The sequence below is a fragment of the Dama dama genome, chromosome X (genome assembly GCF_033118175.1).
Source record: "Dama dama isolate Ldn47 chromosome X, ASM3311817v1, whole genome shotgun sequence".
Classification (NCBI taxonomy): domain Eukaryota; kingdom Metazoa; phylum Chordata; class Mammalia; order Artiodactyla; family Cervidae; genus Dama; species Dama dama.
In genome coordinates this window covers 35,890,746-35,918,263 of record NC_083714.1, presented here as the reverse complement: position 1 = coordinate 35,918,263, position 27,518 = coordinate 35,890,746, and the positions used below count along the sequence as shown (strand labels likewise).

General features: G+C 44.6%; 1 protein-coding gene across 1 annotated transcript in view; it reads left to right on the top strand.

Annotated features, from left to right (window-relative positions):
- Window positions 1-287: 287 nt before the first annotated feature.
- The window catches only part of GPC4 (glypican 4), a 107,491-nt gene continuing 80,260 nt past the window's right edge, over window positions 288-27,518 (top strand). The window contains exon 1 of the mRNA XM_061136041.1: window positions 288-786. Coding sequence (XP_060992024.1) covers window positions 627-786 — 160 coding nt within the window. The 5' untranslated portion in view covers window positions 288-626. The remainder of the gene's footprint in view (window positions 787-27,518) is intronic.

Genomic DNA, 27,518 nt, shown 5'->3' with positions numbered 1-27,518 from the left:
GCGTGCTCCCGCCCGTCTCCGGCCCCCCCCGCCGCCCGCCCCCTCCCCCCGGGTGCCGCCCGCTGGGCCAAGTTTGTCGAGCGTCGCCGCGCACGCCGGCCAGTCAATCAGCGGTAGAGCTGAAGAGGGCACAGCCGCGCGGCCGAGGCCAGAGCGAGCCGAGCCGAGTCGAGCCAGCGGAGCGGATCAGCGCCGGGCAGCCCGAGCCGCGCGCCGCGAGCGCCCGCCGCCGCCCACGCCCTCCTCGGCCCCCGCGGCGCCTGCCACCTTCCCCTCCTTCCCCGCGCCCCTGTCCCGCCGCCGACCAGCTCGCCCGGATCGCTGCCCCCGCGGAGCCCGGAGGTCACCGGCCCGCGCCTCCGCTCCCTCTGGGCCGCGCAGCGCCTCCACGCCTTCCTCCTCCTCCTGCTCCCCGGGCCGGGCGCCTGGCACCGGGGACCGTTGCCTGACGCGCGAGGCCCAGATCCACTTTTCGCCCCGCGTCTCCTCCTCCTGTTCTCCTTCTCCAACTCCTCCAACTCCCTCGCCCTCTTGACTCCGCTCTCGAGCCCCCGTCTCCGAGCCCGCCCGCCCGCCACTTTCCGTCCGGTCCCAAAGGTGGGAGCGCGTCCGCCCCGGCCCGCACCATGGCACGGTTCGGCTTGCCCGCGCTGTTCTGCACCCTGGCCGCGCTCTGCGCCGCGCTGCTGGCTGCTGAGCCCAAGTCGAAAAGTTGCTCGGAAGTGCGACGTCTCTACGTGTCCAAAGGCTTCGACAAGAACGATGCCCCCATGCACGAGATCAACGGTAGGTGGGAGCCCCCGGGAGGCGAGCACCGAGACGGGCACCCCGGAGAAGGGGCCGCGGCAGCCCCCTTGCCCCGCCGGTCTCCGCGCCGCCGGACGCAGGTAGCCGAGACGGAGAAATATACGGGCGCGCTGGAGCGAGCCCCGGCGCAGAGCGTGCCCCGCGGCGCGGCGGCCCCCGGTGCGCGGTGGGCGGAGGGGCACCCCGGAGTTGCCCCGTGTCACTCTCGCGCTCTGCTTTCATCCCCCAACCCCCTCCCCCGGTCTCCCGGGTCCCAGGAAGCCCCAGAGGACTCTGGCCCGCAAAGTGCGTGTCACCGGCTCCCTCGCCTTTTCCGGGTTGAACTCCTTATTGGGCTCCCCGCTTTGTTGTCGGGGTGACTAGAGGTTGGGTGGGGTGGGGGCCGCCATTGAGGGGGGTTTCTAGAGCTTGCCAGATTCCCGGGGGCGCGAAACGTGGAATTTGAGTTGATGTTTCATTGATTTTCTTTAAACCCACTCCCCGCCTCTCCCAGCCCTGACATGGATGAGGACTTTTAGTAGCTCCAGCGGCTTTAGAAGTGGCCTTTAAAAAGAAAAACGACTCTCCAGCCCTCCAAACCCTGACTTTTGGAAACTCTCCTGCTTTCCGGAAGGTGTTGGACGAGAAGGGTATCCCCCCCCCCCCCCTTTCTTTTTTTCTTACCTCATTTTAAGGGTTAATTGCACTTTCAATTACAAACCTTTGAAAGGACTGATTACGGGAAACCTGCATCTCAGTTTGGAGATGGTTATGCAAATAGAGACAGTTTAGCCAGTGAAAAAGTTACCCGGATTTCGGCGCTGGGGGTGCGTGGGGTGTTTGTGAAAGCCCTTCTCCGAGCGCCTGGGAGGCAGCTTTGCGTCGGGTGCCCTTCGGCCCTCCTTGCCAGGCGGGCGGCGGTGGCCGGGCCGGTCCCCTCTGGGTGGCACTCAAGCATTCGCAGAGAGGCCAACTGTTCCGCGCAGCCCCGCGGGCCGCGCCGGGGCAGGTAGCCTGTTCGCCCTGAGGGTTCAGAAGGAATCACGAATCTAGCTGGCCGATGGCCAGCTTAACCTAACGGAGAAGTGAGCGATTCGAGCCCCGGGGGCCAAGCCTCCATTCCGAACCTTTCATGGAAGTGAGCAGAGCGCGCTTTTGCCTCGCGGTGTTGGTCACCCGGGTGGGGCGGGCAGGGGGGCGGTAGCCCCAGAGGAAATACTGTAATTTCAACCAGGCGCTTCCAAAGGCTTAGGAAGACTCGGGGGTCATTTTTTGGAAAGGGCTATTAATACCCTTGGAGATTAAGTGCAGTCATCAATTACACATAAATTACAAAGGTAATTGAGGGAAGTTGCTGGGCACTTTTAAGAGTGTGACTGGTATCTATCTAGAAATAGAACCCAAGAAATCGGTGGAGCAGCCTAGGAGCCCACGGCACCTGGGCAGTTATCAAGTAACTCGCACATTACTGATTAGAGACTGTTTGCCCTTGAGCTGCTTGTCTTTTGGGGAGCTCAAGTCTGTCTTCCCAGCGGCACGAGTTTATTGGCTGGAGAGCCCTAAAAAAAGCCCTCTTTCTTTCTCCTCTCCCTCCCGCCCCTCCTGAAAAAGTAAAGTTAAGCCAGCAGCCACTGAAGCTTGGAGGCTCCACAGGTCAGACGTAGGGTCTTTGTGCCCTGCACGGTTTGGGCCCTGGGGCCCAGCGGAGATGATTGGCGTGAAGGTTACAGTTGTCATTCCCCCGTTTTGAAGGGATTGATGCAGCGATGCACTTAATGGGAATGTGACAAGTTTTCATCTTCTGCCCATGCAAAACAGTATGTGCCTTTGAGGTGCACTGGAGGCGTTGGGGGAGTGGGTGGTGAAATTGTTCTCCCCACCTTCTCCAGCTTTGCTCTGTGTAGCCTTGCCAGGGAGGGACATCTTTCCCAGTCAGCATCTCAGGAAAAAGGAAGTTTGCAGGGTGCTCAAGGACAGTGCTAGGTGATCCCTTCAATTGTCATGGTCCCCGGAAAACACCTGAGGAATATATTTGCGTAAATGTTTCTCTGGACATATCCCCCCATCCTAAAGATAGGAGCGTTATTACTGACCAGCAGCAGGAAATGGAAGCTAATGTGCTCACACCCAAAACATTTTATTCTTTTTGTCTTGTCCTTCATCTCCCTCCCAGGGCTGCTGCTTTTATTTCCCCTTTTGAATGACCTACTGGACTGCATTCTCCCGAGGAACAAAGGAAGTGCCTTTTTAGCTGGAATCCTTGGAAGACCACCAAGGACTTGAGCTCATGCAGTGCAATTTCGCACCACTTTCAACAATAACAAAAATGCATGACTGAATGGCTCAAAAATGTGGAGTGTTAGAGGCATTCATTTGAGTCTAGGACACTGTCACAACACAGACAGACCCAAGTAAATACCTTTAGATGGTCAGTATAGAAACAGGGGTAATCTTTACTATCACCCTGGCCTCTCCAGATGCTTACATTGTCCTTGTCTCTCCTATGGTCCACTCAGATAATTTTGGTCATTTGGGAGAGCATAGTCAATGGGGTGATTTGAATGAATTAATTGTCAGGCACTTCCCTTGGTTGAGGCGGGAGGTGTGTGCATTTTCTTAAGTGCAAAAAGTCCGCGATTGTTTTCCAGGCAAAGGGTCACGGCGTCTGAGTGCCTAGCCCCAGGCTTAGCCCAAGTTGAAGGTTTGATTCCCAACGGCCTTGCACTTGCCTTCTAGAGGTTTGAACAGGCTTTGAGACTGTTCCACGTTCTTAAGGACTCTCAGTCTTTTAAGATCATAATTAAGATAATTTGATGTGCTCTCAAGGGTGTCAGGGAATATATCAGGCTGACAGGGCCTCCAACCTAGGTCTTTCTTGCGTTGCCTATCCACTTGACCCCTGTACTTACCAAATAATGGGCAGCTCAGATGCCATGATCAAAAGGGGTCTTTAACACAAAATATAGATTTTTGTTCAGCTTTCATTGGGCATATCTTCTGGAGCATGTACTAGGTGCGATTTTCTGTGGAGGCACTCGGCATCGTGGAGGCAGCAAAGAGGACAGGAGGGCTCTGCCCCTAGGAGCTTCCCAGGTAATAGGGAGAGAAGCTCTGTATACACATGATGGGAATACAACATGGTATGTGATAAGTACCATATGAGTGGTGCAGATGAGGAGAAAGGAGGGCCTGGGGAGTTCAAGGGAGAAGGGATTTGGGACTAGGGTATTAACTCACTAATGGTAGTTCAATAGTTAAGAAAAATAATGTTTATAATGAAAAATTGTAAAATCTTAGCATTCTCATTGTGCCTCCCTCCATAAGGACAGGATAAAGGACATGCAACAGTTGGCGTTTTATTACTCATCTAATCATTGCTTGAAATTATCTTGAGGCGTGAGCCAGTTTGGTTAGAAACCTTAAGCTTGCTAAGGTGAGATCGAAGGCTACCAAGGAGAACTTGGCATCATAGTTGTGATTTGGGAGCTTTTGTTTTCCTGTTCCCATTTACGTTTATGACCAGTGCATCTGTGAGTGTGCTCACACACTCGTGTGTATCTCCAAGGGAATCACATAAGCTATGCTAGGATTACCTGGGAGAATGTGTGTTGGAGAAGTAGGAATACTTTCTGCTATTGCATTGAATATTACATGTAAGACACACAGCGTGTCTTCAAGGTTGTATTCCCTTTTACATACTTTAACTCTGTGGGTTAGATTTTGCTGAGAACTTGTGATTTTTCTCACCTGTCAGTATAGAAATTATCCCAAGTTTCCTGGACATGCTCAGAAAAGAATTTAGGAAAAGTTCTAGCTTACACAGCCCAGTCTCTAGTTAGAACATACAAATATAAAATGTTTGATTCAGCATAATTACTATTTTCCTTTTTGATTTGACTCACATTGGGTTGCATGCAATTTCAGGATTAGCTGGAGACTAGACTGAGGAATGAAAAAGGAAGTTTTCTTTTGTTGTCTCAACAAGGGAAACAGCATCAGTGTTCATCTAAGGCACTTGGCTCCTGAATAACATCATCTGTTTTAGCACTGAATTGGTTGCAATATATGTTTTCCAAAAATGCATTTTGGCCTCAGTGAAAAGATGGGTGGCTCTTAAGTGCTTTCTTTGGGCCTGGCCCTAAACATGATCATCCCGACTCCCATAGAGGGCTGGTTTTGGAAACATAGGCTATGAGAGAACCTATACTTGCGCACTCAGTGGTGTTTGACTCTCTGTGACCCCATGGGCTGTAGCTCACTAGGCTCCTCTGTCCATGGGATTATCCCAGCAAGAATACTGAAGTGGGTTGCCATGCCCCGCTCCAGGAGATCTTTCTGATCCAGGGATCAAACCTGTGTCTCCTGCATTGGCAGGCAGATTCTTTACCACTGAACCATCTGGGAAGCCCATGAAAGAATCAGTAACTAACTAGCTAAAGACCATCCCCACAGCACTATGCTGATGCTATACCCTAATGGAGACAATCTAATGCTAACTGTAAATTGTATTTCCTGGGCCATGGGGAGCCAAAGATAGCTTCTGAGAAGGGGAGTGTTATTAGTCACACTGTTTCTGGAAGATAACTAGTGGCACTGGGAGTTCAGGGTTGGTGAGGCAAGGGGGATAAAGGTAGGGAGGCTGTTTTAAATAGTTCTTAACTGGTCTATCTGCCTCTTGTCTGTCCCCCTCCCCTATTCCATCCTAAGTATCACCAGCTTCCTTTCCCTTCAGCAGTGCTGAGTGGACGCATTCCTCCGCTTTGAGCTTCCCTGGCTTCAAGCATCTCAAGTGATAGTTTCATTGAGTCACTCCTGAACCCCCAGGGTTATGTGCATTCTTCTTCTGAAACCCTGGCTTGAGTCAGAGCCATGGTCTTTGCACCCAGCGGTCTTGCATCCTAGTTCATTGTGTGTGCAGGCACACGTGTGTCTTCTTGCCTCAGCTCTAAGTGAACGAGGGCATATAGCAGCTCCTGGCGTTTTGTGTGCCCAGCGGTGCCAGGTACAGGCGTGCAGTGCAGTATTTGTTAAACAGGTGCGTGTATGGTGGGGGTTGGGGGAGTCACATAGACAATTAGATTGCGTTGTCTGGCAGGACACCAGTGCTCTCATGAGATTATGCTGCCTTGATGATAGATAGATCGTCATTCCGCAGTCTCTTGCTCTCCTGGGAAACTTTTGGGTCTAAACATTCTGAAAAGAAGTAAGTTTAGCGTAAACCCTCCTAGAAATGTTATTATAACTTGGAGACTTTTTATTCTTTGATGGGACTGCCCGTCTTTACCACTTCATTAATAACAGTGTCATAGGAATTTTTCAGAAGGATTCAGAATTCTGATTTTCTTCCTGGTTTCTTTAAGAAACAAACAATTGAGACTTTTGTGATTAGGCAATTTAAAGCAAATGGAGAAGAGTAATTTAACACCTTAGACTCAGCATATAGAGCTGTTTGATGCACATCAACGACCTTTTAAAAAAATCTTCTTTGTTGTCTTTACCAAGGTGAACAACACAGGCTTCAGGATATGGATAGTTTATATCAGCAGGGACTTCCCTGGCGGGCCAGTGGTTAGGACTCCATGCTTTCATTGCCAAGAGCCTGGGTTCAATCCCTGGTCAGGGCACTAAGATCCCACAAGTAATGCAGTGTGACCAAAATATAAGCAAACACACTAAAATGCAAACAGGTAAAAACTAGCATTTTTCAATTCCACTTGGTTAAACATCTGTTTCTTACTATCGAGAACATGAAAGTGCAGAAAATTCATGAAACGATTCCATCCTGGAGGTAATTTGAAATATTATATTTAAGTTCTGATGCATTTAATTCAGCAATCTGGTGGGAGAGAAAAATCAAAGAGATCCATCAGCCAGGTATTCAACTTTTGAAAAAGAAACTCTAACAAATGTTAGAAATTAGGAAAAAAATTGAATGGAAGAGTTAAAAAAAAAAGTCAATAACCTCCAGGAAGCCTGGAAACTATGTAAAAACATCTTATTGGAAGCCCAGATAAATGTGTGCCAAACATCAAAAAGACCAGCTGCTTGGGGGAAGAAAAAAAGAACCCGGCATGACTAACTGGCAGAGTAAAAGAGGCTGCTTCAGGGAAAAAGGCATCTTTCACAAAATGGGAAGAGTTTAGGAAGTCCATGAGGTGTAGCAGGGCAGGTACAAACTAGAAATTAAGTGAGCTGAAAGAGAATCAGAGGTGAGCCTTGCCAGGGACTTGAAAGAGGGCTCAGGTGATGATAATGGTGAGAAGGATGGGCTAAGTGAGTCCAGCCTCAGAGGAAAAGCAATATGGCTTCTTTAAGGGGCAGCCACGCCGGATTAACCTCCCAGAGTTCTTTGAGAGAAAAGAACCAAGTGCATACAGGGAAACAGACCTAGTTTAGGCTGTCAAGAATTAGGCAATGGGATTCCAAGGCAGAGTATATTCAGGAAATTAATTTAGTTTGGGATAGGTGAGAATGTTTGTTTATTGAAAAGAGGAAAAGGGAAGGGAGGGGTAGAGGGAAGAAACCCCACTGTCCTAGGTTGAGTAGTTTACATGGTTTCTTAGAAAGAGCAGGTCTAGCCCAGCTCTGTGACAAATTAATTATTTGATCCTTTTGGTCAGGTTCTTTTGCCTCCATTTGAAAAATGGGTGTGGCGTTGTTAGAAGACTGGATTACATCAGGGATTCTCAACCCTGGCCATGCTTTAGAACCACCTGGAGATCTTTTAAAATCCACTAGTGCCTGGGCACTACCCCCAGGCCAATTAAATCATACTTGCTGGCAGTAGGGCAAGGTAAGTTTTCAATTTTTCTTTTCTTTTTTTCCTTTGGCCATGCTGCCTGACACGTGGGATCTTAGTTCCCCTACCAGGGATTGAACCCTCACCCCCTGCGTTTGAAGCCCCTTGTAAAATTTTCAAAGCTCCTCAGGGATTCCCATGAGCAGCCATGGTTGAGAAACAGTGCCCTAGATGATCTGAGGTCCCTTCCACCTCATATTCTGTGATTCTGAAGTTTCCAATAAATTTCATCACAAACTTATCTCAGAAGAGTGCTTTGATTGAGATCCAGAGCATGTTTGTTTTGATTTTGGTTAACTGTTTTTAAGAGAAGGATCTGTTAAACTTGGGGAAAATATTTTGTAGTCAAGATGCAAGTACATGCCATCACCAGTGATGCTTTGCTGATGGTTGAGAAATAAAGACTGGGACATTGAGAGTACTTTGGAGAGATTTAGACAGGAATCCAGCCTTGCTGTTGTTTATTGATTAAGTGTCAGTGTGCTGGGTGATACTTCTTCCCTTTATCTTTATTGGTAAAATAAAAAAAAATCTCTTTATCCCTTACTTTAATGTCCTCTTTGCCATGTGTTTATTCTCTTCAAGTATCTTATCAAGAAATAGAAGTACAGTAAATCCCTAGGCTTCTGGCCGGCATAGTCATCCAGAACGCAGCTGGGAATGTGGAAGTAAGCAGAAAAGCTAAATGATGGAAACAGCTGTCATAAAGCCCATGCATTCTACTTGGAGAAAAGGCCTTCAGAAATTTATCATCCCTGATCATTGATTGAATGCCTTTTGTATCGAGCAGAATGCTAGGTGCTGGGGATTCAAAGATTTTGTTCAAAACCAGAATCCAGTTTTTTGGAGGCACTTATATTCAAATTCGGTAGATAGGGTTTATAGGTGAGAAGATAAAAAGCTTAAGTTACCTGGCTTCCCAGTCCAAAACTGATTAGGAGTAGGCATAGGAGTAGCCAGTAGTGCTGGTTGGAGAGTGGATGGGTCAGAGGAATGGGTAGGTTTAGAGGCTTGACATCTGGGAGGAGTGAGAGATGAAACAGGTTGGGTGGCCAGAGGCTGAATAGTAGACCCAGAATTTGCTGATCCTTGGCAGTTGGAGCCCTATTAGGATGGGTGAATACTCAGAGACACCTCTCTAACATAACCGTTGAGGGCACTGGTATATTTCAGGGCAGTATTAAATAATTGTGTTTGGAATATTCTGATTTAAAAGTTAAGAAAGTATATATGTGTGTTTGTGTATGTTTGACTATACCGCATAGCTTGTGGAATCTTAGTTCCCTGACCAGGGATTGAACCCACATCTCCCTGCAGTAAAAGCACAGTCTTAATCACTGGACTGCCAGAAAAGTCCCAGAAAGTATAATTTTAGAAAAAGTGGATGCCTTCAAAATACAGAAATTGCCCTTGAAAGCATATTGCCTTTTTAGAGCACCTAGTTTCCTGACAGTGCTGGGTCAATAAATTGGAGTCAATTCTGTGTGTCACTTTGTTGTTTTCTAGGGTGAAAAAAAAAAAGGCTGTGTATCTTTCTGACCCAGGGATCAAACCTGGGTCTCCTGCATTGCACACAGATTCTTTACCATCTCAGCCACCAGGGAAGCCCATTAATAATTCAGGGATTTACTCACAGCCAGAACTTTTTGGTTGGTGATTTTGTTGCTCTGCACTTTGTCTTCTAAGCCCCCTAAAATGTCCCAGGAAGATTTTGTTCTTACACTCTCAGCACCTGCTAAACTCACCTTGCGAAACTGACATTCTGACCTGAAGTTATCAAAGGCAAGGGTTGGTTTTGAGTTAGAGGTGACAGGTTTTTTTTTTTTTTAATTTAATTGAGTGTAGATATTCCTTTTTCATCAGCCAGACTTTCTTTTTTAAAATTTATTCTTGTTTATTTATGCTTGGCTATGCTGGGTCTTCATTGCTGCACAGACTTTCTGTAGTTGGGGCGATCAGGGGGCTACTCTCTAGTTGTGGAGTTTAGGCTCTAGGGCACACAGGCTTCAGTAGTTGTGACACACCAGCTTAGTTGCCCCATGGCAAATAAGATCTCCCCAGACCAGGGATCGAACTCATGTCCCCTGCATCGGCAGGTGGATTCTTAGCCACTGGACCACCAAGGAAACCCGTGACAGGTTTAAATATGTGTATGTTGGTTTCCCTTTTAAACATTTACCAAACTAAGTAAATGGATAATCATATATAAAGAAACAGTAAAAGTTAAGGACACGGGTACTATATTAAAAGTGAGGACACATTTGAGGGTTCCCATCTCTGATGAGGTGGCTGTTTGAACCTTTAAAGAAAAAGAAGCTGTTCCTGACGGGTCACACGTGCTCTGAGAGGCTGTGTAGCTCCAGGTTCTATCACACTGCCTGGCACATGGTAGGTCTTAGAGAAATGTTTGTGGTTGATGAATAAGTTCAAGCATGATTTGTGACTTCGGTAAATTCATTCGAGGAATGAAACATTTCTATTCATCCATCCCTTTTAATTCAATTAGTTAATTTTAACTATTTATTTTAAAATTTCTAATACATTCAGTACTAGATGCCTAAGTGAGAAAAATTAATAACCTTTAAAAAAAAACAAAACCAAAAACCAACTTGTAGTGTTATTTTTCAGTTCGTCCAGAGATGGGAGCTAAGTATTTCATGTGCTTTGTTTTAATCCTGGTGGGACAAATGGTTGCTGCTGCTTACATTGTCTGCTCCAGACATTAACAGGAACTTCACTGTACCTGCCGAGGTGCTTCTAGAGAAAAAGAACCATTGCTCCTGTTCCTTGCTTTGGCTCCTCAGCCTGGTATTCATGTCCTTCCCCTTCCTCAGGCAGCTCAGGTTGGGCCCCAGGCAGGATTGCCTGTCTTTGTCTAGTCGAGCTCAAGGTCACCTTGTTCCCGCCAACCCCCCAGCCATTCTTTTCATGCCAGTCCTTTCTCCTCCCAGCTAGTTTGTCCGTTGGCTTTTGCAAGCCTCTTTAAGCCTGGCTTCTTCTTGATGTTGGGCTTCTGTCCACAGGAGCAGCCTGGGAAGTGGTTTCTCTTGGACTGCAGAGGTTTCCTTAGTTCTCCAAACCCTTGACGTCGGCATCCCAGCAAGCATCAAGCCACAGGAAAAATTTTTTCCCTTCAGTTATTGTTTCTATTCCACCACCCGGGTTTGTCTCCATTGAGTTTTCAGTCTGGTGTTTGGTTAATGAAAACAAAGCACTGTGTCCTTGCAAACTGCAGTGTGAAGCATGTGGTTAACAGTTACTACTTGCAATGGTCCAGCCTGAGTGGGAGTATCATTTTTCTTGGCAGTCACTTCACAGAAAGTCCTGCCTCTTTGGTGCCAGAATAAGCAGTCATTACATTCCTTACAATTTATAGTCAAATTATTATCTACTATTGTTAAAATTGCCTTAATTATAGAATATTTCCCCATGCGAAGATTTTAAAAAGCAACGCAAGACAACTTTTCACTGGTGTACTTCAGAAATGGTCCTTAAAAATCACTCACTGACTAGCATGTCAGAAGCTATGATGAGGAATAGTTTTTTGTGTGTGTTTATGGGGAGACTTTTTTTTTTTTAAGGGGAGGCGTGTGGTGGGTTCACTTTAAACTGAATCTGAGCTAAATGCCCCCAGCTGGCTGGTTCGTTAATATTCTGCCTTGTTTATCCTGAGTTTGGAACTAATTTTTTTTCCCCCTGCCCCTTCAGGTCCCATGGGCCTGGATACATTCTGGGAAGAAGGCTCTACTGGTGGGAGGTGGATTGATCATTAAGCCGTGTGGCGATGGGAGAAGACGGTCTTGTATCTTTCAGTTTGGAGGGCAAATGAAGAAACCGGAACCTTCCAAAATAAGAGACTGTCCATTTTCTTGTGATCAGAACACAGATTAAGATGACTGTGGGAAATGTTTCTGTTTAGATTCTTTCAGAATCTCTGCCTTTGGGCTCTGCTTTCAAGATGTATCCAAGAATCTGTCCTCCTCTTTACCACCCCGATAACTACAGTCCTGATCTCATCCCCCATCACTTCTGCCCTGGATTATCACAGTTGGCTCTGAGACATCTCTGCTCTGGCTCTCAGCCCCTCCTCCTCCCCATCAGTCTATTCCCAGCACATCAGCCAGTGTGATACTATTCTGTTAAACCTCACTGGGATCTTAGCACTTTTGCTCAAAGAGCTCCAGTGACTCCCCTTGCCACCCAGACAGAAAGCCAGAGCTTAAGGAGCCTTACGGGGTCTGCCTCTTGCCCCCTACCATGCCAGATGGTACTGTCTTCTTTGTATTTTCTATTGTTGTCTCCACATGCTGGTCGTTCTTCCTTCTGGGTTTTGCTTACCTATCACTTTCATGGGGAAGTCTTTGCTGACTTCTGTGTGAACTAGAATGCCCCCCTCCACATAAACTTTGTCTCTCTCTCCCCACTGCTCTATTCAGATCTCACAATCTGACCTGAGGGCAGGGACTGCCTCTTTAGTCACTGTCCTATCTACGCCTGGTATCTGGCGCATTGCCTGGTACTCGGGTGTTCATTGAATGAATGCATGAGTGAGTACTCCTTGCAAGTAGCATGCTGTTTACCCACCAAAAGCCTTTTCCTAAGAACATCCTACTTGTGAGTGTGAGGCTACATACCTTACCCTCCCTCTGTAGAAAGAGAGGGTGCATAGGCTGAAGGTTTATTTAACAACTGTTTACCAAGTGCCTCTGAATTGAGGGGCATCATCCTGGGCACTGGGGGTGAGGCAGCCACCAGTGCCTTATACAGGCCTGGCTTCACATGCATGGGGCTCACAGTCTAAATGAGGAGACTGATATTGACTTGACAAATCTCCAAATCAGTATTTAGTGACAGCTGTGATAAGTTCTTCCAAGGAGAAGCCCTTGGGCTTGGGTGAATGATGATCAGAGTGAAGCAGAGTGTTTTGGGACTTTAGAACCTGCACTTAGGCCCATAGGCCTCTTCTCACTTCCTAGGAGGTGTGCGTTTTACACCATCACACCCCCCCCACACACACACACACATACACTTGAATGGCAGGGTCTTGAGATGTAAGTCTGGAGCACTTGGGGCGGCACAGGGGAGATGGGCCTGCATTAGTGCTCTTCTCTGGTTTTATCCCTTGGCCATCATTTTAGAGTTGGGGCTTCCGTAGGCACCAGGAAATGCAGAGAACTCTTGTGTCACTTTGCACAGTTGTCTTCTGTCCTCGGAATGCTCTGCAGAGGAACCACTAGATACTCTTGAGTACTGAACCCTCCAGGTTTCTCTGAAAGCTGTGTCCATTCTTAATCCTGCAGAGACCACAGAAGTGCAAGTTAAGAAAATTTATTGAAGTATAGTTGATTTACAATGTTTAATTTTTGTTGTGCGGCAAAGTGACTCAGTTATACATGTTCTTTTCCAGTATGGATTATCACAGGATATTGACTATAGTTCCTTGTGCTATACAGTAGGACCTTGTTGTTTATCCATCCTATATGTAATAGTTTGCATCTTGTTTTTGTTGTTCAGTCTTTCAGTTGTGTCTGACTCTGTGACTCCATGGACTGCAGCACACCAGGCTTCCCTGTCCTTCACCATCTCCCAGAGCTTGCTCAAACTCATGTCTGTTGAGTCAGTGATGGCATCTAACCACCTCATCCTCTGTCGTCCCCTTCTCCTGCCTTCAATCTTTCCCAGCGTCAGGGTCTCTCCCAGTTAGTCAGCTCTTCGCATCAGGTAGCCAAAGTATTGGAGCTTCAGCTTCAGCATCCGTCTTTCTGATGAATATTCAGGCTCGACTTCCTTTAGGATTCACTGGTTTGATATTATCTATGCTTTTTTGACATTATCTGTGTCTCGGTGTGCCTCCATTATGTCTGACTCTTTGAGACCCCATGGACTGCAGCTCGCCAGGCTTTCCTGTCCTTCACTATCTCTCAGAGTTTGCTCAGATTCATGTCCATTGAGTCAATGATGCCATGCAACCATCTGCTAATCCCAAACTCCCAATTCTTCCCTCAGCAACCCCTCCTCCTTGACAACCACAAGTCTATTCTCTATATTTGTGTTTGTTTTTGTCTTGTATATATGTTCATTTGTGTTGTATTTTAGATTCTACATATAAATGATATGGTATTTGTCTTTGTCTGGCTTATCTCAGTATGATAACCTCTGGGTCCTTCCATGTTGCTGCCAATGGCATTATTTCATTCTTTTTTTAATGGTTGAGTAATATTCTCTGTGTGTGTGGAGGAGGGTGGGGGGGGGGGCTTCCCTGGTGGTTCACTTGGTAAGGAATCCATCTGCCAAGCAGGAAACGTGGGTTTGATCTCTGGGTCAGGAAGATCCCCTGGAGAAAGAAATGGCAATCCACTCCAGTATTCTTGCCTGGGAAATTCCATGGACAGAAGAGCCTGGGGGGCTACAGTCCATGGGGTCGCAAAAGAGTTGGACATGACTTAACTAAAACAACAAATGTGTGTGTGTGTGTGTGTATACAGCACATATTCTTTATCCATTCATCTGTTGATGGACGTTTAGGTTGGTTAGATGTCTTGGCTATTGTAAATGGTGCTGCAGTGAACATAGGGGTGCATGTATCTTTTCAAGTTAGTATACTGTTGTCTGGGTATATGCCCAGGCATGGCATTATAGGATTATATGGCAACTCTGGGGCTTCCCTGGTAGCTTAGATGGTAAAGAATCTGCCTGCAATGTGAGAGACCCAGGTTCGATCCCTGGGATGGGAAGATCTCCTGGAGAAGAAAATGGCAGCCCACTCCAATATTCTCGCCTAAAGAATTCCACAGACTGACCATGGGATCACAAAGAGTCAGACACCACTGAGCGACTAACACTTTTCACTTTTTCATGGCAACTCTACTAGTTTTAAGGAACCTTCAGACTGTTTTTCCATAGTGGCTGCACCAATTTACATCCCATCAACAATGTATGTGGGTTCCCTTTTTTCCACACCCTCTCCAGTATTTATTATTTGTAGACTTTTAAATGGTGGCCATTCTGACTGGTGTGAGGTGGTGCCTCATTTCAGTTTTGATTTGCCTTTCTCTAATAAATTGAAATGCTAGGTGTTGTTGTTGTTTTTTTTTTTTTCTTGACCGAGTGGCTCAGACCAAAGCCCTCTGGCCCCATGGTGACTGTTCCAGTAGAATTCTGGTTCAGCAGAAATGGATCCGATACTCCTGCCAGTCGGCAGCAGGATTCCTTAGCTCTCCAAGCCTTTATGAATGGCAACCAAGTGTGTGTGTCTCCCTGGCTGTGTGTGTGTGGGAAGCGGGGGTGAGCATGGAGACTGGCCAGGGAGATAGGATTGTAAGCGAATGCAGCCTGAGTGATAAGTGTTCCCGCAGTTATCAAGGAGACAGAATGGGAAGGCGCCTTCCCTGCCATACCCGTGCCCCTCAGAACAGGGTTGACTCCATTTCAGAGTTTGATACTGTTTTATTTTTTAAAAAGTTGAAATAGGATCGATAGTTTTCAGAATTTTTGATGAGTGCTCTGGATAAAAATAGGGCCTTATTTTTGTTAGTATGTTCAGAAATTCCAGGCTCTAATGAGGGACCCTGAGGCTGAATAATGTATAGGCACCACCTTGCATGCTTGGCAGTTTTACGTACTGGTACACAAGTAGTCATGAGATCCCAGTATTACCAGTGTTTTGCAGTGTTGAAGGCTGAAGTCCCAAGTTCTTGATTTAATGCAGTGAACTGACTGCATCTGTAGTAGATAGGTATATATGTTTGTATGCAAGAACCAAATCTTGTTTAGATATGCAGATTTACGTGTACCCTATTTTATATATGGATTAAAATATGAAGCTTTTGCTATATGTCCTATTCTAAAGAACATAAGCTTGCACTGTCACTATATAAGGATAAATTGCCTGATTAAAAATAGACATAAGCATTTTGTTTCTTGTTGTCCAAGCAAGCAAATGGTTCATATGCTATGAAGTACCCATGGTGTGGACTAAGATATGTAGGTTCATGCTGAGGCAAACCAATCATTAGCTCTCTAAACATAGCTTTACCTTTAGGGAGAAGTGATTAATTGTCTCTGCTTCCATTTTAAAACAGACACAGCATGGACCGTTTTTGCCAATAACCTAGTGTTTCTCTTGGAGCCTGGAGATTTTCTCTTGGTTCCTTTTAAGTTTAAGAATGAGAGATTCTGGGATGAAGGAAGCTGAAGCTAAGCTTGTTTATCTTTGCTGGGTCTGTAATAAAAGGGCTTGCTAAACAAATGAATAAGTACATTAGGAGATGTTTGACACCTGCATAGGGTAAGGGAGTTATCACCAAACACCTCAAGGACAGCCATTTTCATTGAGACCATTGTGTTCATTACAAATATGTCTGTTTATTGAAGTAGGTCTCTAAGTTGCTTTAAAACTTTGGCGGGGGTTTGGGGAGAAGTCACTTTGTGTTTAAAAAGTGATAAGTCTGCGTTTCTTTAAAATATTGTATAATTCAACCCATATTCCCTCCAATTAGTCAAATTTATAGAAGGCATTTCTATAATTGACATAGCAACATGAGTGACTAATGGCAGTTCTGCTGTTAGGGTAGGATATTTGTTTTCTTTCTTGAAATCCCAGCAGCTGTTGTATCCTCAGAGTTTGCAGAAGGGAAAAACAGCCCCCCCAAATTGAGATGTGTTTTTCATGTGAGAGGAATGCAAGCTGATCACTAAGAATAAAGGGAAATGATTGCATTGGCATAGTTATTAATTTCAGAAATGTCTTTGAATCTGTGCTATATGCTGGCGTGTTATGCCAGTGCTTTGTGGCTTCCTGGGGTGACATTTAAGAAATGTAAGACTTAGATTGTGTATTTTGCCAAATATAAATTGCCTCTAATATTAAGTGTTTTTCTTAACAAAAATTTGTTGTAAAGGAATTTTTCACCATTTTCAATTTACTTGATGTGTGATCAAAGCCTCAATTTTCATCATTGTGTATATTTAGTAGTGTACACTCTTGTGGGAGAAAGAATGCCAACTGTAGACAGCTTCCTTAAGGTATGTCACTTATGATAGTCATTCTTGGAAATGAAGGATCGTTAATTTTAAAAAGGAAGAATAGGGACAGCCCTAGTAGTCCAGTGGTTAGGACTTTGCTTCTGCTGAAGGGGGCATGGGTTCAGTCCCTGGTTGGGAAACTAAGATCCTGCAATGCTGCACAGAGTGGCCAAATAAATAAATAAAAACTTTAAAAAAAGGAAGTATAGGGCATTTTACTCCAGCTAAATGTAAAATACTGGCAGTTTCTTTAAATACCACATCACTCTAGTATGTTTCTTGGTTATATTGAATTCTGTCCACTGAAGCAGTTGACTTTGTGCTTTTGTTCCTTTTTAAACAATTTATTGTAACCTTGATGGGACCTTTCTGACCTCCTTTCTCTTCTCTTCCTTTCCTAATATTTGTTTTGTTTAATCAGTCAATATTGATATATTTTTCCCATTTAAAAAAAACAGCCAAGAGGCTAACATGATTTCATCAGCTTTCTAATTGCTTTACTAATGGAAATCTGTTGGTCCCTTCAACATCAAGGGTGCAGTTTTAAAAGGAGCTGGTGACCGACTCTTTAGCCATATGTCTTTAATTTTTAAAAATCTGGCAGGGCCTGAAATTTTGAGAAGTCACGTCATTTTCTTCCAAGGCTTTAAAATTTTAATTGTAAAATAAACCCTACCTGCTTAAGATCATTTAATCCATATTCAGTAAGATTCCTACAAGCATAGTGATCATTATTATTTTAGTTACCATAGATAGCATGTACTGAGTACTCGCCTTGGGTCTTTTTGGAAAGCATTATGTAGATTAACCCATTTTATATAAATAAAATTAAAAGATACATGATGAAAGGAGAGGGGAATGAGGAATTCTAAAAGAGAGGCTTATGCCAGTGAATGGGCAAGCCAGTAGGCTTTCTAGGTAGCTTTTATCAGCCAGTGGGAATTTGCTATATGACTCAGAGAGCTGAAACCGGGGCTCTGTGACAACTTAGAGGAGTGGGATGGAGTGAGAGGTGGGAAGGAGGTTCAAGAGGGAGGGGACAGATGTATGCCTATGGCTGATTCATGTTGATGTGTGGCAGAAACCAACACAATATTGTAAAGCAATTATTCTTCAATTAAAAATAAATAAAAAGAAAAAATATAAATCAAATCACATTGAAAAAAAGAAAGCTGACAGTTCTTAAGGCAAGACATTTTCTTGTTGTTACTAAACCTAGAAAGAATTTATTATATAGGTTCTTAAGTAAAAGACATCAAACAGTGTAATAATCAGTGTCGTCAACATGATTTCATTTCTTGTACTGGTCTCCCGTAAAACCCCAAGAAACAACATTTGAGAAATTCAGTCTGGCTTTTGAATCCATGGGATTATCTTTAGTCGAAAGAATTCAACTCTTCTATCATTCTAGATAACTGCTTCCTTTTCGTGTATAAATTCATATCTCTTGGTTTCTGAGTCAGAGCTCTCCTGTAATGGCCCCTGATAGCAGCCATTACAGCCGCATGCAATGTTCAGAAAACCAGGAAGAGTTACACTCCAAGGGAAGTGAGAGCCTGTGGGCTGAAGCCACTTTAGATCTAGGGATTGAAACCATTTGAGGGAGGCTGGACAGCATCTTTGATTCTTCAGCCATTTTCCTTCTCCCTGTCCTGATTAACTCTGCTCTCAGGACTTTGTACCTGGCCCTCAGAATTGTCACAGTGTCATTTGGTCTCCAGAAGTGAAAGTGTTAGTCACTCAGACATGACTGACTCTTTGTGACACCATGGACTGTAGCCCGCCAGGCTTCCCCTATCCATAGGCTTTTCCAGGCAAGAATACTGGAGTGGGTTGCCATGCCCTCCTCCTCCAGGGAATCTTCCCAACCCAGGGATCAAACCCAAGTCCCCCTCATTGCAGGCAGATTCTTTACTGTCTGAGCCACCATGGAAGCCCATTGGTCTCCAGAGATACTGTTTATAGTAGGCTAAATTTTTTCCAATTGAAAAGATGATATGACAATAATAATAAAGAGTAACTTTTGTGTCCTTTTCACATCATAGTTCAAACCCTATTCACATGAACATGTTTTTATGTGATTGAAATTATAGTGCTTGGTGTATCTGCTGTTTTCTTCCAGTTTTATTGAGGTATTATTGACATACAGCATAATGATATGACTTACATATACCATGAAGTAATTATTACAAGTTTAGTGAACATTCATCATCTCGTGTAGATATAACATTAAAGAAATAGAGAAGAACTTTTTTCTTATAATGAGAACACTTAGGATTTACTCTTTTAACAACTTTTATATACAACATACAGCTCTCATGCTGTACATCACATCTTTAGTATTTATAACTGGACATTTGTACATTTTGACCACCCTCATGCAATTCCTCCTGTATCTGCTATTTGAAACAGAACATGAGAAGTGCTTCTGTAGTTCTATACAGTTCAGATTTTCTAATGGCCACATAGATGTCTGTGAAGTTGATGCACTAGAATCTATTTTACATGTGCCATACGACTGTGTAGTTATTTTTGGTGGTTTGTAGATGCACATGTTTATGTGTGTTGGGTATTACATTGAGTGCAACAGTGATCATCTACATACTTATGTGTTTGGCTTCTGTCGAAGAACTTCCTTCAGTTAAATTTTATGTAAATCTGTTTTTTTTTAAACTTTCAGAAAGCTTGGGCGGAGAGAAAATGACACATTGCTCTGGTGTCTAAAGCCTGTTGGCAGCACACACCAGACTCCTTTGTTTCAGGTGTGCAGGGAAGAGAGAAGAGAGAAAATCTGAGGTTTAGCCTAGGGACTTGGTCAGCTCTAGGAGTTCAGTTGTTTTTTCCAGCATTTCCCAGATGTACTGTCTCAGCTCTTGCCAGGAACCTACATGTACTTTGCTTCCTAAAAACGTAGTTCAGCAATATTTCGAGAAACAGCTCAAATGTTGGCTGCTGGGGGGATGGCGATTAAACCTGAAGGAGAGAGAATTTTTTGCTTGCATGGCCTTTTTCTGTGGTTCTTATGCCCTTTGACTTGAGGAAAGTTTCCCACATGTTTGTGCATCCTACTTAAAAAAAAAAAAAAAAAAAAGGCGTGTTGGGGGGGAACCCAAACAAAACCCGTCCTAAAAACATTTGTCATCTAAACAGAACTTCCTAGAAAGCAGTGCCATTGTTTCTCAAAGGAGGGGCTCGTAATAACCCTCCTTCTCACTCCTCTCCCAGTTTTTGACAATGAAAAGATTTTATGACTATTAGTTGTGAAATGGCTTAATTCAGCTTCTTATTCTTTATGGAAACTAACTTTGCTATGCCTAGTGTCTGGCTCTGGTCAAAGGGCGTTTCCTCTGTCATTGGCTTCCACGGTTTGTCTGCTTTCAGCTTTGTGATCGGGAGGGTACAGTCTCGCCTTTTAAATTGTCTGCTTCATCTTTTATCTTTCAACAGGTCCTGGAAGAAAAATCGTCCAACGGCTTCTTTCCAGGGTCAGTTTTTGAAAGATCCGGGGCTTGCTTTATTTTGACAGGTGGCTGGTGAAAGAGGTGCTTACAGGGTGGGGTAAAGGAGGAGGGCAGGAAGAGAATGGTTGGCTGTTGCTTCTGGGGCTTTCTGACACAACGGCGAATAATTAGGATGCTCTTTCTCCTCAAATGGGGCGTTGAAGGAGGAGTTTGCCAACAAGTCCTCCAGTTAGAAGACAGCTGTACCCTTTTTAGAACCATTGTGGGGTCTTTGGGAACAGAATTAGGATCTGTAGAAGATGCAATTGTGTAGATTAATTGGCTGCAGTGATGCACAGGAGTGATGAATCATTCAAACGGTGTCCTTCTCCCGAGGACCTGTCACTTTGGATCAGTCCCAGAGGCCAGGCCAGCATGGTATCTCAACGACCCTGGTGTTCCGGGATATCTTCCAGTAGTCCTGACTTGCTTTAGCCACGCTTGCTTCAGTTTATAGCACTCCTGGGGATGGCTAATTACTGACTGCCTGCTGAATAAGGTAGTGCCTCTTTGTTATAACTGAAGCAACTCCCCAGGTCATTTAAATTTGGGTTATTTGTAGCTTCCAGAGATGGCCACTTGTAGGGTTCATGGGCCTTTGTGATGTCTGAAGCGTTAGAACTACACATGGATTCCTTACATCTTCTCTCCTGTACCAAACTGCCCTCACCCTCTTCCTACTGTACATCCGACTGTTGATCACTTCAGCTTCTCCTTCCTGAGCCGTCAGTTCAGTTTGTCTTGTTTCATTTGCACAACCCAGAATTAAACAATAATATTCCAGGTGGTTGGAAGAAAAGGAAGAGAGTATTTTCTTTTTTGATGCCTACAGCCTCCCCAGGTTCAGGAACAGTTTCATTTTTGGTGTTTTTGACTACATTTAACAGATTAAGTCCTGTTAATAATTAAGAACAAGATGTAAGATGTAAACCGGTTTAAAACATTAACTAGTAAAACAAGTGAAGCTCAGACAGTTCAGAACTGAAGGGATTCGAGATCTAGGAGGTTCTTTTCCAGACCCCCTTTTCTTGGCTCTAGGCCAGTTCGGGCTTCCAAGTGGCTTCGTGGGAGGATACAGAGTGATCAGTTAGGGTGAAAGCAGGGAGCAGAAGATGGTCCATGTTGCCTTTTTGTACTAGAACACTGTGATAACAAAGGCCTCTTGGAAAGAGGGCCATCTGTTGAGGCAGCATAAGCCTTCTATCGTGAAGGAGGATGCTTGTTCCACGGGGTTTTAGGAATTCACTGTAAATTAAAGAGCCTTGATATGAAAGAAGATGGCTCAGTTTCCTAAGTGAAGGCGGGTGCTGGCAACAACAGTAATAATAAGTTTTTTTTTTTTAATGGAGGGGTTTCAAGAAACTTGACAGTATGCTTTTAATAGCTTTTAATTCCTTTGCTGACCTTTTCCGAAGTTCTAAGCTATTTCATTATGCTATTCAATTTCAATATTTACATTAGACTTTAAGCCAATTTGTTTGGTTTGGTTTTTCCCCTCAGCGGACACAAGCTATAACATAAGCACAGAAATATAGTACTGCCAGGCAGGAGAGAGCCTTCCTTGGACCATGTGTGACTCAGAAAGCCTGGGTCCTTTGCCCTGCTTGGCCCCCGACCAGCAGAGTGGTGGGCATTCAATAACTCATCATATCAGGGCCTTGTTTGTCCCTGGTGTTCATTAAAGGAGGGCATTTAACTAGATGATCCCTAGGATCCTTTCCAGCTCTGATACTCTATATTTCACTGCAAATGTGTTGAGAGCTGATGAGATGATCTGGAAAGATGAGAGGAATATGAGGAAAGCCCTTTCCTCATTGCATATGTATTCTTGAGTACAATAAAACCTTGAAATGAGCGGTTCTGGGTAACTGAGCCTTCTGAATGGTTTTTGTCTCCTTGCTCGCTGTCAGCTGTCATTCTGTACTGCTGTCAGCATGCCCGCTTTTAGCAACTCCTGTCCGCCCCCCCCCCCCGCCCCCCGCCTTCTTGGCTGCTTCCCTTGTGGTCTTAGGAACCGTAGCATTACGCTCATCAGGACTCTGGGCCAAGTAAGCATACAGAAGCCACGGGGGGAGGGCCTCTCCTATGACCCTAGCCCACGGACTTTGGCCGATCAGAGCCTCTGGAGGCTTATTTTTAGGTTCCAGATAGGCTGTGTGTCACTCTATCCCTGTTTGTCTCAGGCTAGACATTAGTGTAGTTAATAATAAGCACATTTCTTCTCTAAGTTAACCAGTAAGAGTAGGTGGATGAGAGGAGGCTAGGATGCACTGAGACTGGAAAGGGGCTGGGAAGGCGGTGTGTATCCCAGGGCCTTAGCCAGATGGCTCATCTTATAAAAGATCAAAAAAGTGGTTTGGAGAGTGAAGTAAGTCACAAAGAGAAAAACAAGTTGTGTATATAAACACATGTATATGGCATCTAGAGAAATAGTACTGATAAACCTATTTGCAGGACAGGAATAGAGATGCAGACATCGAGAACTGACTTGTGGAAAGACATACACAGCAGCGGCAGGAGAGGCGGGATGAACTGCGAGATTAGTAGTGGTATACACACGCTACCGTGTGCAAAACAGAGAGCTGGTTGGAAGCTGCTGTAGGGTGCTCTGTGACGACCTGGGTTCGGGGGCGATGGAGAGGTAGGAAGGAGGCTCAAGAGAGAGGGTATATATGTATGCGTGAGTGTGTGCTAAGTTGCTTCAGTCGAGTCTACCTCTGTGACCCTATGGACTGTAGCTTGCCAGGCTCCACTGTCCATGGGTATTCTCCAGGCAAGAATACTGGAGTGGGTTGCTGTGCCCTCCTCCAGGGGACCTTCCTGCCCCAGGGATCGAACGCTGTGTCTCCTGCAGCTCCTGCATTGCAGGCAGATTCTTTACTGCTGATTGACTGGGAAGCCCTGTAAAGTAATTATTCTCCAATTAAAAAATTTAAAAAAAAAACTTTTTTAAAGACAAAAAAGTGGTTTGGGGTGAAGAGCTAGGCTAAGGAGCTATTTGAGAAAGTTGGAGTCACATTGTAGCTTGGATGCTTGGATTCTAAAGAGAAACGTGCCTTGGGCGTGCCTCTCTGCTTGAAGCAGGATGCTGGCAAGCGCAGGCTGCCCCAGCAAGTGTGTGTATGTTCAGGGTTTGCTTGTCTGGCTGGGGCCTGGAATGTTTCATGCGAGCTTCTGAAAGGCCACAGACATCCTGCTCCCTGTGACTCAGGGCGTAGTCCCAGAGTGGGAATTTGAATCGAGTTAACCCTTCAACAAGTTCAACGGCTAGCCATTAATGTCCTGATATGCTTCCCTATTCTGAAGTCGAAGGATTCATCATTATGGCACAGTAGTCTCTCTGGCCATCAGGCCAATAGCAGTATGTATAACCCACAGTTAAGGGCGCTGGCCACACAATATGTTTTGTGGTCACTACTACCCACACTCTGCATCTCTCTCAGACGTTTGCATCCATTTTCTCTGATACCCACAGTTGGACAACTCTTCTGCTTACCTGTAGCATTTTGCGAGGAAGGAATAGAAGGACGAATGCGTGGACATTCGAATAATGAATATTCATTCACTTATTCTGTTTCTGCAACATCGTCTATGTGCCCAACTAAGTGGCAGTTACTAGGAATATAAAAAAGACCGTGTCTCAGTCCTCAAGGAAATAATCCTCACCTATTAAAATTGGCTATCAGTTTTATTACTTCTCCAGGTCTGGAAGCTCCTTGAAGTCAGGCACCCTTTCTTGCTCAGTTCTATAATCCCCCCATCGTGCCTTGCAACACAGTGCAGGGGCTTCATAAGTGTTTATTAGCTTGATCTGAAAAACACCCAACATTTTGCCCATTAAAAAAAAAAAAAAGGGCTTACATTCCCAGAAGCTTTTTCCAGACCATCATCTTTGGCTTGATGCTTTCTTTGATCTAACACCAGCAGGCATGTTAGTCTTTGAAGCACATACTGCCCTTGACATCAAGTGGACTGAAAACATGGGTCACTGTCAGCCAGGTACCAAAAGGGTCCTCTTTTTATTGTGAAGCCTTCAAAGTAAGGACTTCTGCCCATTTGTACTCCCGGATAAGTGCACATTCCAGCCCACCACTAATCTTGTTATGCCCAGAGTTGCTAAAGTGCTTTAGCCACAAACATGTGTATCTATTGAAAAGATTTGATGCCATCTACTCAGCTGTGGGAAAGCCCAGCAGAAGAATTGTCCCAGGAAGAATAAGGCTTTTAGACCACACAGCAGTGTTGGAAAAAACAACGTCTAATCATCTAGTTCTTGAGCTTAAGTCTAGCGTGAAAATAATATAGCTAGGGATAGTTTACGCTGAGGGTAAATGGGTGTTCAAAGTTAGCAACTGAAGAACTTACTGGGGGAATTTCAATTCAAGCATTGGAGCCCTTTGATTCAAGCATAAGTGCTGCACGGAACTTGAAGGGCTGCTACCTCACAGGTCACATGATTAATAATCAGCAAGCCTTTCGAAGTACAATGATAAAATTAAATCCAGCTCTCATTTACAGGAAACGCTGCCTCTAGTACAGATTATAGACTTATTAGGTTTATCTGGCAAGGCCTGTCCTTTAAGTGCTGTATAATTATTCCTAAACCTTTCAGGAAAGAATTTGAGAAATAATATTTGAAACCCATAAGCTATAATTCACTAACAAGGTGGAAATTTCATTTAGTCGTCTGTGCTTGCTTGCTTATTTATTTATTTTATTGTTCAAAAATTAACCTTTACTCACCAGAATTGCTTCCAGTTCTCTGCTGTTTCCATTCTGGCAGACAACTATAAATAACACAGAATTAATATCACTACAAAATGCTTTATTCGCAGCATATAATTGAAACCCACTGCTGTTTGCATGGGGCATGACTGCAATAACAGGAAATGCTGGGAGACAAAAGGAGACACTCTCGGCCCACCCCAAGGATAACTGGAGGCCCTCTCCCATAAAGCTACTTGGCCCTCGTGAATGGAGGCCGGTGTGTTTTGGCCAAGGATGATTTAGCAGACATCTGTACAAACAGGCTCCTGTCAGGACACAGCTAGTCAGAAGTCACACGGCAGACTCGAACAGGCCTTTGGCCAGCCGCACAGGTATCTGCCTTCATGGGCTGCAGGTCCCAACCTCTGCTATCACTAGCGGGCCGGGGTGCATGAAATTTCTTGATTGAGCCCTCAGAGGGAGGCTCTGGGGGCTTCTGGCTGCTGTCCCCCTTCGAGGCTTACAACAGAATCTGGCCTCTAATCGCCATGAGAATCAGCTTGGGGTCCAGAAGCACCGGGTGTGAGTTCTTTCTTCCTAAAATCAGATTTCTGCATAAAACGAGCCCTCGTCTGAAACACATAAACTAAACTGAGTAGAAACTGGGGGGGGGGGGGGGGGGCGTCCTTTGTACTCAGAGAATAGGTACTTTTACTTCAAATGTGTCAGCGTGAATTAGCACTATTAATGCTTTCACAACTCAGCTAGTTATTGAGCCGGTCCTTAAAACAAGGGAGGCGAGGGGGATTTGAATAGACAGATCTCTGACTTAATAGCCACTTCTCAGGTTGTTCTTTAGGCTCTGAGCATGTGCACCTGCCTCCCATTTCCATTAACGTCATTAAGAGCTGCGTATCGTGTGTAATACAGGACCATCAGGGTTCTTTATGGCTGTTCTTTGAAAGGGAATAAAATCATGTTCTTTTCATCCTCCCTAAAACATGACGTGTTAAAATTAAGAGCCGTGGTGCTTTTGCCCAATTACTTTTGCAGATCAAGTTTCTCGATAATCGCCTAGAAGTGAATTTTCATTTAAACAAGCAAGTTGTGTATTCTTTGTTCAAACATTTTCCAATTCCATTTGTGTCCCTGGTAGAATCCTCTGAAAGAACTGCTGAGATTTGGGGGAAAAAAAATCAAAGAACACCCCTCCACCACCAAACACAAGTAAAATGGATGCCAGTGCCCTTACTGCTATTTCACAGCCCACTACCTCCTCACGGGGCCCCCATATCAAAAAGCTGCTGAACAAAGCTGAAACCCCCATCTTATCCCCTCTGCCCAACTATTGTTTTAGAAATGGCCCTTAATTTTAGCATTAGCTTAATAAGATAAGCCATCCACAAATCACACATGAGGGAGTTTTGGCTCCCTCACTTTTGGAGATGTAGGTCAGAGCAGCAGAAGGACCTCAGCAGTTAAATGACCTGCATTGTGACTAGTACTGAGCACCTATTCTGAGATAAGCTTCAGGGAATATTTCATCAACTTCATAAGCATCTTAGAAGACGATTATTTTCTTCTTCATTTTTCTGATCAGAAACTGAGCCTCAGTTTTTCTAACTGTAAAATAGGATACTACTTTCAGGGCTGGTGATGACAAAATAAAACAATATATGGAAAGATGCTTCAAGAACCATATGAACCATACCAGGCGCCATTATTGAGACAGCTACTTCTGATTATGCATAGGTGCTTGGAGTGAAAAATGAAGCAGGGCAAAGGCTAACAGTTTTTTCAAGAGAACACACTGGTCATAGCAAAACCCTCTTCCAACAACACAAGAGATGACTCTATACATGGACATCTCCAGATGGTCAATACCAAAATCAGATTATATTCTTTGCAGCCAAAGATGGAGAAGCTCTATACAGTCAGCAAAAACAAGACCAGGAGCTGACTGTGACTCAGATCATGAGCTCTTTATTGCCAAATTCAGACTTAAATTGAAGAAAGTAGGAGAAACCAGTAGACCATTCAGGTATGACTTTAGGATTATACAGTTGAGGTGACAAATAGATTCAAGGGATTATGTCTGGTAGATAGAGTGCCTGAAGAACTATGGACGGAGGTTTGTTGTAGCATTGTATAGAAGACAGGGACCAAAATTATCCCAAAGTAAAAAGCAAGATGGCAAAGTGGTTGTCTGAAGAGGAAAATAGCTGAGGAAAAAGGAAAGGCAAGGGAGGAAGGAAAGATATGCCTAACTGAATGCAGAGTTCCAGAGATTAGCAAGGAGAGATGTGGTTGAGTTGCTAAGTTATGTCTGACTCTTGCAACCCCATGGACCATAGCCTGCCAGGCTCCTCTGTCCATGGGATTTCCCAGACAAGAATACTGGAGTGAGTTGCCATTTCCTCAAGGAGAGATAAGAAAACCTTCTTAAGTGAACAATGCAAAGAAATAGAGGAAAACAATAGAATGGGAAAGACTAGAGATCCCTTTAAGAAAATTGGAGATACCAAGGAAACATTTCATGTAAGGATGGGTATGATAAAGGGAGAGAAGTTGAAGAGATTAAAGAAGAGGTGGCAAGAATACACAGAAGAACTAAACAGAAAAGGTCTTAATGTCCTGGGGAACCATGATGGTGTCCCGTCACTTCATGGCAATAGAAAGGGACAAAAGTGGAAGCAGTGACA